This window comes from Mixophyes fleayi, chromosome 3, assembly GCF_038048845.1.
Source record: "Mixophyes fleayi isolate aMixFle1 chromosome 3, aMixFle1.hap1, whole genome shotgun sequence".
Taxonomy (NCBI): domain Eukaryota; kingdom Metazoa; phylum Chordata; class Amphibia; order Anura; family Limnodynastidae; genus Mixophyes; species Mixophyes fleayi.
This window is the reverse complement of record NC_134404.1, coordinates 161805154-161817970: the sequence shown is the minus strand read 5'-3', so window position 1 is coordinate 161817970 and position 12817 is coordinate 161805154. Positions and strand designations below refer to the sequence as shown.

At 40.2% G+C, this 12817-nt stretch overlaps 1 protein-coding gene across 1 annotated transcript in view; it reads left to right on the top strand.

Moving 5' to 3' along the window:
* The first annotated feature begins 720 nt into the window (after positions 1-720).
* Positions 721-12817, top strand: part of ELOVL4 (ELOVL fatty acid elongase 4) — a 31169-nt gene continuing 19072 nt past the window's right edge. Inside the window, exon 1 of the mRNA XM_075202687.1 lies at positions 721-1001. Coding sequence (XP_075058788.1) covers positions 929-1001 — 73 coding nt within the window. The 5' untranslated portion in view covers positions 721-928. The remainder of the gene's footprint in view (positions 1002-12817) is intronic.

Here is a 12817-nt window from a genome sequence, read left to right as displayed (position 1 = left end):
TTAATGCGGTACCGTATTAACGGCAATAGTGCGCAGGATTCGCGGTGACGCGCATTACCGCAAACCGGAAAGCTAATTGAATATGCCCCAATTTTTTTGATTACAATGTCATTACAGTCCCTGTTGGTGTAATGGTCAAGCGTCCAAATACTTTTGTCGAGCGAGAGAGAGAGAGTGTAAAATTTATTTTTTTCTGAAATTTTTTTCCATTCTCACAGACAAATGTTGAATACATACCTAGGTACTTTGATCACTCCTACAGCCAAAATGTATGGAGACAATATTGTTTTACCAGTGCTCCAGCATGTGTCTGTGATACAAAGGAACCTCCTTGTAACCTATCAGTAAATCTTTTAAGAGAGACCAATCAGCAGTTCCTATGAAGTTGTTTTTGGTTTACTATTATACAGCCTAGCATTGTGCAGTAGAGTAAGAAAACAAGGTTTCCCAGAGAATATTTTATTCAAAGCGCTGTTTATGCGCTATTCTCTATCACGGGCAGCCCGCACTGTATTACTGCAACACTGGTATTGTTCTACGGAAACACTGCACCAAAACCCTGGCTGCAGCACTGTAAGGCACACTGTATACTCACTGTACGTCCCCTAAAGGGCGCGCCTACCACAAGCTCTCCATGCCTATGTCATTAGCATACAGGCCCCTCCCTCAGCTGATCATTGGCTCTCGTACAGTCTGGAGGCCAGCACTGTGAATGCGGCTGTAACCACGGTAACCGCGTCACGTGTGCGCGCCGAGCTGTCAGTTGGTTGAGAGGTGGCGCAGTTTTTCCCATCCGCCATCATCCTCGGTGTTGTTACCCGGCTGCTTATACACGCCATGTCCCGCTCAGCTGCCTCTCACTGACCCCGAGCCCCTGTCCGGGATTACTGGATAGATATTGTCGGCGTTGCTGTGTAGAGGAGGAAAGATGCTGCTGAGCGCTGTGTCCGAGCTTATCAGCAACACGCTGCGTCTGTATAACTGGTGCTTGAGCATCGCAGGTAAGGGAGAGCATGGGGCCTGGAAGGGCCTGTCCCCCAAATCCACTGCACCCCACAACCATCTGTTCTGTGCCCAGCAGTGCGACCCCTACATTCAGCCTGTACGAGCAAGTGTATAGGTGGGGAAGGTCATTTTATCTAATGTCCTGGGTCATGCATTGTTCATTGCTTTGATGTAACTGGGATATAAAAACCCACACCTTAATTTTACCATCGGGAAACCTTGTTAACCAGTTTTTATCTTCGTATAACCGAATCTTCCCTTATTATCCTCAATGGATGCAGGAATCTTCAGATTCAGACATAAGAACCCCACATACACCCAAACATAATCTCCCTTTTTAAACACTATTGCTAAATGCAGAGGTGTGAACTCAAGTTAATTAAAATCTAGAGAATAATCTATACATTTCCCTCTTAATAGGATGCAGATTTGGAATAAATTGTGGCAATGTATTGACTAGAAACTGTATATTACATTTTCCAATAGTCACTTTGTCGTTTTTTAATAAGTCCTTGATCGTCTTTATGGAAATATCATCTTCTACAATGCTACACAATGACATTTTGTAATATAATTGCTACACTGGACAGAAAAAGGCACAGTTTGTTTCCTGTTGGCCGCAAAGCCATGAACTGTGTAAGTATTAGGCCATGGATAAGTAAAACATAGAAATGCAAAATGTAGACTTAACCTTATGTGTCAAACTCCTATTGTCCCATAGATTGTAAGCTTGCGATCAGGGCCTTCTCACCTCTTTGTCTGTTTTACCCAGTTTGTTTATTAGTTTACTATGTTTGTTCCCAATTGTAAAGCGCTACGGAATATGTTGGCGCTATATAAATGATGATGATAGGTGCTCCTTTCTACACACTGAAGAACAGACTCATATTTTTTTATAACAATTACTGTTGTGAAGTTGTTGGGCTTCTTTTGGAATACATATTACAATGATACATAATTTACAATATGTGCTTTTTTTATGTTGAGTTTGATAGTGTCAGAAAACTTTATTGTATTCAATCAGGACTCAACATTCCTGGTTATTTATTATGTTTTCACCTGCAATAGGAATTGGTGTTGCACTCTTAATTTTTCACAGGACTCCTTCAACGGATATTGTTCTATGGAAACAGGAGCCCTGGAAAAAACTGTTTAGCATGCAGTTCCTGGGACTTCAGTAAAGGGAAGCAGCAGGAAAGTGAAAATGTAACGAGTAACCAGGAATGCTACGTAAAATTCCTCATCTGTGTCTTCAGTGTTGAAGTGGACTGGGCTAGAATAACTCCGTAGCCAATGAGATCACCAGAATGTTCAGAGCAGCAGCAACAACAACAGGAGATGAGTGTACTCAGGGCTGGAAAGGGACCAAAAATTAGCCCTGGCATTTAAAGCACACAGGCCCACCTCTGTTCCAGATAATAATAATTTTACAGTACTTTTTGCAAAGGTCATTGTTATACGGTGTCCCGTGAGATACAAATGTATTACGAGCAGCTTGACTCTATTTGCTGCATAGGGCTTACCAGTATCATATAATGGTATGTACAGGACCGGCAAGAGAAATTTGGGGCACAGGTACAGTAAACTTTTGGGGCCCCCCTCCATAGAAGAGTAGCAAATAAACTGTGTGCTGCCGAACAGGGCGTGACCACATTGTGCTGGGGGTGTGGTCAATCTAAGGCATTGATACATATTTTGTAATAAAACATTACATTTATCACGCTGTTCCAGCCACATTATGACACCCCCAGCCCACTGTATGCTATCTACCTATCTATGCTTCTGACGGTGCTGCCATTCATAAGGATGGTAACTTCCTGTAGAGTGAGCAGGGAAGATCTTTGTCTCATGAGATTACCAAATCTTGTGATACTTAGAGCTCCTTGACTTGCTCTGCAGTCTGTGTCCTGTCCAAGGACATGGAGCAGCTATCAGTTCCCTTCCCCTAACCAGAGCTGGATTAAGGCTCAGGGAAGGGGGGAGGGGCAAGGTTTTCAAGACAGCAGGGCCTCTATAATGTACCATGGTTATCATTTTAGACAAATACACAGGCAATACTGTGTGCACTACTGTTAGCTGCACACAGCTCTGCCTTCACGAGCAGTACAGCGTGAAGCAGGACATACCTCCCAACTGTCCTTGCAGTCCGACTAAATTCTGACTAAGCGAAACAGTCACCCAAATTCAGGACTGCCCCACCAGATTCAGAACAGTTGGCAGACTGTCCTGCTCTCTCCTACCTGTTCTTGTCACTTTCACCACTTGTGGCAGCTGGTTTCTCTAGCTCTGGTCTTGCTTGTCTTGATCCTGAAATGTTGGATGCCCTTTTTTGAAAAAAAAATAAAAAATGGGTACATGAGATTTAGAAAACTCAACCTGCGCCAGTGTTAAATTAATAGCACTCTCGTTTTATAATTAGGCCTCCCTCAATTCCCAACAATAATAATATTCACATTTAATAATTTATTTCCCTCCAACCAGTCCCAACATTAAACAGTATACCCATTTACTCAAAACCTATTTCCCTCCCTCCAAACAGTCCCAGCAATAAATTAAATAGCATTAAAGTTTAATAAATATAGCTATTTTCCACAACTGTCCCCGGCATTAAATAATTCATGTTCACATTTAATAAATAGCTCTCCTCCCCAAAATCTGCCCCATGTTCAATTAATAGCCCCAAACCACCCCAGCATTAAATTAAAGGTTCCATCACCTCACCTTAAATAATTAGCCCCCACCTAGACTCCACCATTAAATAGCCTACCTCCCACAATATATTAAGATCCTCCACATATATTAAAATACTGCGCTCACACACGCCACATCCATGGGGCCGCGCACACACCACATCCACATGCCCGCCCGGGCAGCAGCACCTCCCTGCGCGCTGCTTGGCGGACAGAGACTCAGTGACGTGCGGCCTATGCAAGTAATCACATGGGACTGCACCACGTGACAGGTGCCGTCCCATGTGATTACTTGCATCTGCGCCTGTGCTGCTGCTCGGGCGGGCATCTAGCCATCGGCCCTTCCGGCATTTGCCAGAAGTGCCAGTTGGCCAGTCCGGCCCTGAGTGTACTGATGACTGGGGTAATGACCTGTCCCCTTGTGTGATTGTGGTAGGATAGGGCTGCATGTGACAGCAATAGTTTCATGATGTGAGATGCCAAATGAAGACAAGCGAGAAATCTCAAAATGACCATTAAAGCGGCAACACACATAATTATGAATCGAATTGAGTCACAATTTTTTTTTAGACATATTTGTTTGTCAAATCAGACAAACTGCTCAACCCTTGTTTCATTGCAGCCTGTTAGTGAGATAGGAAGATGACATCACACACAGGCTGGTAGTGTTCATCTTCCGAAAACATTTTTTTTCACCATTCTTAATTAATTAATGATCTCATCAATTTCAATAAGTTCACTATCTGACATCGCTGTTGTTTGTGGGCTATACAAACTGCTTTGTCAAGCCAGTTACCTGATATCTGCTGTAATATGGCTGCATGTGTCACTTAAATGGAATTGGCAGGGTTCCCCGACAACACAGAAAATGGTTGCAAGAAAACTGCAGTGTCAATCAGACTACTATATGAAGATGCATACATACATCCAACTGCTCATCTTTTAATGTAAATCGTAAATATATTCATATTTGATTCACAAATGAGATTTGCATTTGTGAAGACACAAATTTGCCAGTACAGCCCATAACAACCGATCTTTAGAACTGTAGTGTCATTAGTGTCTTTAAATGTTATTGATTGTAACTCATCATATTTCTGTGAGTTTCTGGGTTGAGTAGCTGCTCTTCAATTTAAAGTGCTATGCTTGGAGGGAGCTAGGAAAAATGACTAAACATAGTGTTACAAGTTAACCCGTGCATGATACTCATGCATTCTAGTCAAATCAAGCTACTTAAGGTGTTAAAAAGGTTCTTGTCATGCATTTGGGCCATAGCCCAGGCCTCAACCACCAACCACTCCCCACTGTCACCCCCGGCAACCACCAACCACTCCCAACTGTCACTTCTCCTTCAAGAAATATATATATATTATATATATATATATATATATATTTTTTTTTTTAATCTTTATAAACACTTTTAACAATTAACAAATTAAAAATATCTTAGTATACCAAATTTCAGCCCTTTCTGAATTTTTTTTCCCACACACACTAAGAATTTAGTAGGTCAGTGTATAACTCCGCCCAGCAGGTGGCGCTGCAGCTTGGTTTTATTTTTTCCACACACAGACAGACTAACACACGCCACTAGACATTTATATTATAGATTCTGTCTCGTAACACACAGATAATTCTATAATACTCTTATAGAAAAAATGTTTTGGAAACAGGGCTTGTCCCTCCCACATTTTGTGTTACTAACTCATGGCCTAATTGATCACCAGTGGGCATCTTTGGATTTATGTTAAGGCTGTGTATGTTTTCAGTCTGTTGATATAATGAGACTGTAAAAATGTGGCGTTCAGAGATCAGCAACTCAGTAGTCCTGAATTAACAAATTCACTGATCAAGATCATTTTTCTTTTTTTTTCTTTTTTTTGTAAGTGTTTACAGATGTGGTCATCGGCTTTCTTCCTTTGTCAAACATAGGGAAAGTAAGAGTAATGTGCACTTACGTGTTTATAGAATTTTATATAGCTAGTCTTTCTGTCATTTTATATTCGGCTATATCCTAATAGATAATGGTAACTTTTAAGTACATGATTGTTCACCACAGAAGTACATTTTTCTATTCTCTTCCAACATCCTAATTGTCCTTACATATTTAAGGGGGCTGTCTTGCCGTCCTGATAGGATGGGAGAAGTTTGAGAGCGGGTCAAGGGTTCTTTGTTAGAGGTGGTACACGAATACACCCCCTTTTTGACAGAATGCTACTGCTTCCTCTGTAACCAGGATCTAACTGTGACGAGCACATCAGCTACTGTTAGATCAAGGTTACACTTGATCTGCTGATTTTAGGATAGACATGAGACAGTCTTCTAAAGTTAAGAAAAAATAGTGTATTAAAAAAGTACTTTTTCTGATGACTCCTACAACAGTGTCAACATTTTCATAAAGCACAAACATTTTATATCCTTATTCTTAAAAACAGGCCATTTTTTTTGTGGGGTTGTCCTAACTGTATGGGCTTGCACCATTTACATGAAGAAAATGAGGGATGAAAAAGTAATTTTTTATTTTCTATTTTCTCCCATTCCTCCCTGTGTGATGAGTATACAATGGAGAGAATCCTTCGTCTTTGATAACAAAAGAAAAACCTATCTCTACAAAAAAGACGTGTGTGTATATGTATATATATATATATGTCTTTCATTTGTGAGGTGCCACATTACTCTACAGCACCTAACAGTGGGAAAAACCGAGCGTAAGACAGGGACGTACAAGCTTGACAAAATAAATGAAGATGTGAAAATAAAGGATAGGGAGGGCCCTGCTCATGACAAAGAAATCTACTGGAAAACCGGTTTAGCTGATGTGATATAACATGGAGATAGAAAGGAGTTTATGTGGATGTCAGGTTTAAATTAAAAACATTTAAATCAATTTTTAGCTAAAATGGATGTATAAAGGCACAGCTACAGTGGGTGTGATACATGTACACAAATACAATGGGCCATATTATTTTCAAATTGGTTTAAATATTTTTTGGTAGGGATTTTTTGCTCTTGATTTAAATATCAAGTTCCACCATATATTTCTGGCAGAAACTGGATGGTCATTTTAGAGGTTAAGGATACAGTAATGTGATTATAAATGTGTGTACCTTTCTTGGAAGATGGCTACAAAATAATGCAAATATTTTCCGTTGCTGTAATGATACACATGGTGCATACACTGTTTTCCTAAGCTCTTCCTGGATAGCCTTGTCATCATTCAAAGATACTGAAGACGGTTTAGATCGGTGTGTTAAGACCTGAAGAATTTCCTTCAGGCCGCAGATAATGTCATTATAAAGATTTCCTGTGGGAAATCAAATCTGGCTTTTACCGTGAGCAGTACTAAGAAATGTGTATTGATTTTGTTTGGCTTATGAAGGTTGGAGGAAATATATTGCTATATTACACTGGAGATGTGAAAAAGAATCCTTCTTGGCCAATGTCATAGCCTTATGCTTTTTATGTATATATGCAATATCCTGTAACAATCCCTTTTAGCCTGAAATGCAGATATTATGCATAAATCTCTCCCTTAGCATCGATAGCCTAGTTTAATATTAGGGAGAAATTCCACATTAGTGTTCATTTGTAACACTTGTTTATCTTACATTAAAATGCCTGCTAGTATGTTATTACATCATCATCATCATCACCATTTATTTATATAGCGCCACTGATTCCGCAGCGCTGTACAGAGAACTCCTTCACATCAGTCCCCTGCCCCATTGGAGCTTACAGTCTAAATTCCCTAATATACACACAGACAAAGAGAGAGAGAGAGACTAGGATCAATTTTGATTGCGGCCAATTAACCTACTAGTATGTTTTTTGGAGTGTGGGAGGAAACCCATGGGGAGAACATACAAACTCCAGTTGCCCACTTTCTGACTGTCCTCCAGGAGAACTGGTCATGTGACAGGGGTAGGAGGGGGCCCCCACTATATCATGTTGAAATTCACGGCATTGCAAATGGGGGGCGGGGCTTGATGTCGCAATGAAGACCCGCCCCCGATATTCAATGGCTTGAATTTCTGCATTTTTTAGGATCCGGGAGGCTTGCCCACTCGTCCAGGAGGACTCCCTGTCATTCGGGAACCTCCTGGAGTCTCCCGAATGTATGAGTTGGCAAGTATGTGTTGGCTCCCGGCAAGTATGTGTTGTTACATATTTGTGTCCATTTTATTAAATGGATATTTTGAACTTCTTATTGAGAATCCCTGAGCGTCGAGCTGAAATTCCGCGAGTAAACTACCGTATTAAGCGCTTTTCACGCGCAATATTAACGTATAAACGGTAATATTTTTTGAGCGCTCGTTTTTTCCCCGTTAACGCTAACAATTGAATACCCCCCAAAATGTGATTTGTTGGAAATGGGAATAAACTCTGGCTAGTTTATATTTAAGGTATTTGTCAATTTTTTTAAGCATTTTGTTTGGTTACTGGTCCAATTTAAACTATCCAAGTGATGTCTCCTGATGGTCAATACTATGTTGCTTTAGCAGTAGCAGGTTATGTGCTTCGATGATAAGGCCCAGATTGGTGCTGAAGTGGGAAAAGGGTTAATATCTTATTGGTGAAGACAGGATTAGAATTAGATGAATCTGGAAGCTGCAGCAGACAGCTCTTTCTTCCATTCTTGTCGTATCTGCTGACTGCACATAAAGGACTTTTTCACTGGAGATTAATTTGTGTGACATTGGACGCAGAAGATGAAACATTTACTGGATTACAGTCCTGCTGCTAATCAGCATTTTAGGTATAATGGAAAACCAAAGGAAGTAATGTCAAGGCTTCTCAGGGGACCTTGTAGCCTTGATTTGTGGCCTTGTTACTGTTGGCTATGTTTCTCATGGCATTATCTGTAAACATCAGAGAATCCATCCATGGGCCACAAGTATAAGCAGGCCCTTTAGCTTGCTGAAAACAATGACAGCATGATACAAATCCTTCCTAAAACCATAACAACACCTGTCTCCTTCCAAGCTGTAAGCCGATCTCATCACTCCCACACAATTAAAGTAATGGCTCTGTGGCCACTGTGTCAATTAATGAAGCCAAAAAGTGGGGATGTCTCTCTTTTCATACTCCTACACACTTAATTGTTATTTATTTCCTGTATTATATATCATGTATTCTTTTAATTTTCACCTACCACAGAAATGTTTAATATGTCTTTATAGGAACTATATAAATATGGGCTTATTATCGTCAGAAGTCATGTTCTGTGCAAAACTTGTTGGCTCTTCTGATTAACTTGTTTTTGTCGCTGTCCTTTTTTGTATGAAGGACCTTAGGTTTTAGAAGGTTTATGTTTTTTTTTTTTATTATTATTTGTCTTTTATGTGCCTGCAGCAGAATGTTTCTGTTGGTTTCCAAGAATTAGGGGCAGATCAGGGGGGGAGGGCAGTATAGGGCAATGTCACAGTATCTTACTCCCTCCACCCTGCTCCCTGACTGTCGGGCGTGACATCATCATCGCGTCCCATCTCTTGTCAGTGAGGAGTTGCGCAGAGAGGAGCAGTGGACCAAAATGAAGGCTATATGAAGTAAATAGAACAGAACGGTGTGATAACGTGTTTTACTTTAAATAAAGCAAAGGACAAACCTGACAGACTGATCCTAAAATACATTAATTTGTGAAACACATAGTGTTGTAGGGTACATGTCCTACAGGAGTGGGGACTGGAGAGGGAGAGGAGTCGGGATTAATGGCTAACCTCCTCCCACCAAAAGAGAAGTCTAGCTCTGCCCCTGCCTAGAATCGCCAGCAAAAAGTATGTGTGTTACATACTTCATACTTTGTACTTGACACTGACTGAAATTACTTGTCAGCCCGTTAATATCCAAGCACAACACTAAAGTTATATGTGAGAGGTAGGTGTGTGCAAACTTTAGTTTTTTTTTTAAATCTCTTTATTTTCACACTTTGTTCAACAGACAACATTGTAGAAAAAGTACAGTGAGGAAAAAAAACAATGTGACATAAATATTGGTTCCACGTTATGTCTTATCAAAGAGGTTTAAATATAACAAAGCGAGTTTTCTAATAATATTGTAAAGGAGAAAGAGACTAGGAGGAGAGCCTGAAAGAAATGGAAATGAAGGGGTACAAGGGCAGGGCCATCTTTCCGACTGGGCACGATCGGCAGGGGCCCAGCGGGCAAGGGGGCCCGAGGCAGGACTCCTGTACAAAAAACAAAAACGTACCTTTTGTGGTCACCGTTTAGGTCAGGTGGCTATCCGGCTCCCTCCCTGGTCCCCTCATCCGTGCTGCGCTCGCAGTGAATGTCGGGCATCATGACGTCATCACGCCCGACATTCACTGCGAGCACAGCATGGAGGAGTGCAGGACAGCGACAAAGAAGAGAAGGGGATCGGACTCGGAGAACAAGGCGATTGAAAGGTAAGTTAAGGGGGATTTGATTCTCTAGCTGAAGGGACGCTAAGTGAGCACATGTAAAAAAAAGTGATATATATATAATACAAGTTAACCCGTGCATGATACTCATGCATTCTAGTCAAATCAAGCTACTTAAGGTGTTAAAAAGGTTCTTGTCATGCATTTGGGCCATAGCCCAGGCCTCAACCACCAACCACTCCCCACTGTCACCCCCGGCAACCACTCCCAACTGTCACTTCTCCTTCAAGAAATATATATATATATTTATTTTTTAAATCTTTATAAACCCTTTTAACAATTAACAAATTAAATTAACAAATTAAAAACATCTTAGTATACCAAATTTCAGCCCTTTCTGAATTTTTTTTTACACACACACTAAGAATTTAGTAGGACAGTGTATAACTCCGCCCAGCAGGTGGCGCTGCAGCTTGGTTTTATTTTTTCCACACACAGACAGACTAACGCACGCCACTAGACATTTATATTATAGATATATATATATTAGATATATAGAGAAAGAGAGGGGCCCCGGTGCACTGCTTTGTCCGGGGGCCCATAATGTTGTTAAGATGGCCCTGTACAAGGTGGGGGGGGGTAGAGGTGGGAAGAGCTAAGAGTTCTCATTTACATACTGCCCGAATCGGGGGAGCACTTTAGTTGTTTTTTTTAAATATGTGAACAGATAAAAATAACATTTCTGAAAACAATTTGAAAATAGAGACCAGTCTGAAACCTGTAGACAGCGTGCACAAAAGTAATGTTAGAAAGTACTAATTGACAGATCATGTAGTAGATGCTTGGAGCAAATTTGCAGTGGAGAGAGTAAAAAATTAAAATGCAATAACTCATTATGACAGCTAAGAAGTTTGATAGACTGATTGTGATTATGAAGCTTTTATAATTATAAGACTGGAATCATACAGGTGTTTTAGAATGCTCTACTTATCCAGCTGAAAAAAAGTGTTCTTAAGCTCCTATATAGACATATAGCATTGAACAGAATTTAGTGTTTCCTTGTCACATGAGGGGGGTTTCATCGGTCAGAGGTATATGCATACAAAGACCTTAAAGTATCAATTCCATGAAAACGGCAACATGTTTTTTGCATAAACCACTTTGACAGGGTATAATAGAAATGCTGTTTTAATCTTAATTTTGTGCGGAATGAGGAATCCACTATGCTGTAACATGACCTTGGAATAAGAGTCAGCATTATTAAGCTGTTGAAGGTAGAGAGAGATTTAGCTCATACGCTTTGCTTTTCTTTTATCCAGGATTCTATAAACTAGCATCCCATTGTTTATTGTTTTTCTTAATTTAGGAAGCACCAACGTATTTCAGGGCAATGTAGTGCCCCTGCCAAGGTTTACTTTTTTAAATAATATATAACTGTAATAACATATATTTTAGTATGTTGTAGAGGAGGGTCAAGAGTTCTGTTTTGCCCGCTTGGTTTCAGAAGTTGGTCTACTGCGTGCTGCCAATATATATATTTTTTTAAAGTAGATTTTGTTTGTGATTAGACATTTGAGCAAAGCAGTTCTGTTCCTATACAACAGCATGTGTTCTCCTTATAAACTGCAAAGGCCGGCCCTGTTGTTTCTTTAAAGTTGACCCCCTGACTATGTACCAGTTACTTGTTATATATTAAGGGTATTTATGCAGTGGGTAAATGCATAGCAAGTTACATCTTGTGCTTTTAGCTACGTCCACTGCACAGAGGGCAAAACTAAAATTGGAGAGTGAAAAAGAAGGCGCTGAGGAAATATACAACATGATAGTCTCTGTGCAGGAGAGAAACCGCAATAATGTGGCAAGCAGCGAACTGGTAGTCACTTTACCTGTTGTTGGATGTGACGTAGGTCGCTAATGCTTGGGTTGACAGAAACGGCATACACACAAGCAAGGATTTACATGCTTCAGCTTGGAAATACAAGTGTGTATATTGTGGACTCATCGTTTTACATATACGGATGAGGTAAAAATCTCAGGTAAAATGGGTAGACAAACAAGTCTACTTACATGTTTACACGAGTATATAGCGTTGAGTTTTCCAGGAATACGGGTCCATAAATGTTACAATACACATCTAGGGCCTGATTCATTAAGGATCTTAAATTAAGAAGTTTCTTATTTGTCTCCTGGATAAAACCATGTTACAATGCAAGGGGTGCAAATTAGTTTTCTGTTTTGCACATAAGTTGAATACTGACTGTTTTTTAATGTAGCACACAAATATCAATTTTACATTTCAGTGTAAAAATAAGCTATCAAATATTTGTGTGCTACATGAAACAGTCAGTATTTAACTTCTGTGCAAAACAGAAAACTAATTTGCACCCCTTGCAGTGTAACATGGTTTTGTCCAGGAGACTTAAATAAGAAACTTCTTAATTTAAGATCCTTAATGAATCGGGCCCCTAGTATTTAGAGCCTGGCACACATTGGACTAAATCAGAATACCTCATGTAGGAAGAGTAAGTCATTTCAATGCCAGGGAACAACAGCTCCCCTTTCCCCTCTCCCAAAAAAATAGCAGGCAATAACCGTTTCATATATCATAGTCAGGAAATACACTACTTAACACTTCCCAACTACGTGCATTCTAACATATCCACTTTCAGCCATGCCTAAATATACCAACTTACAAGTATGTCTAAACACTTGAAAAGTATTGGTGTCACAGGGTAGCTCTCTCAGGAAATGTACTTATGTGCTC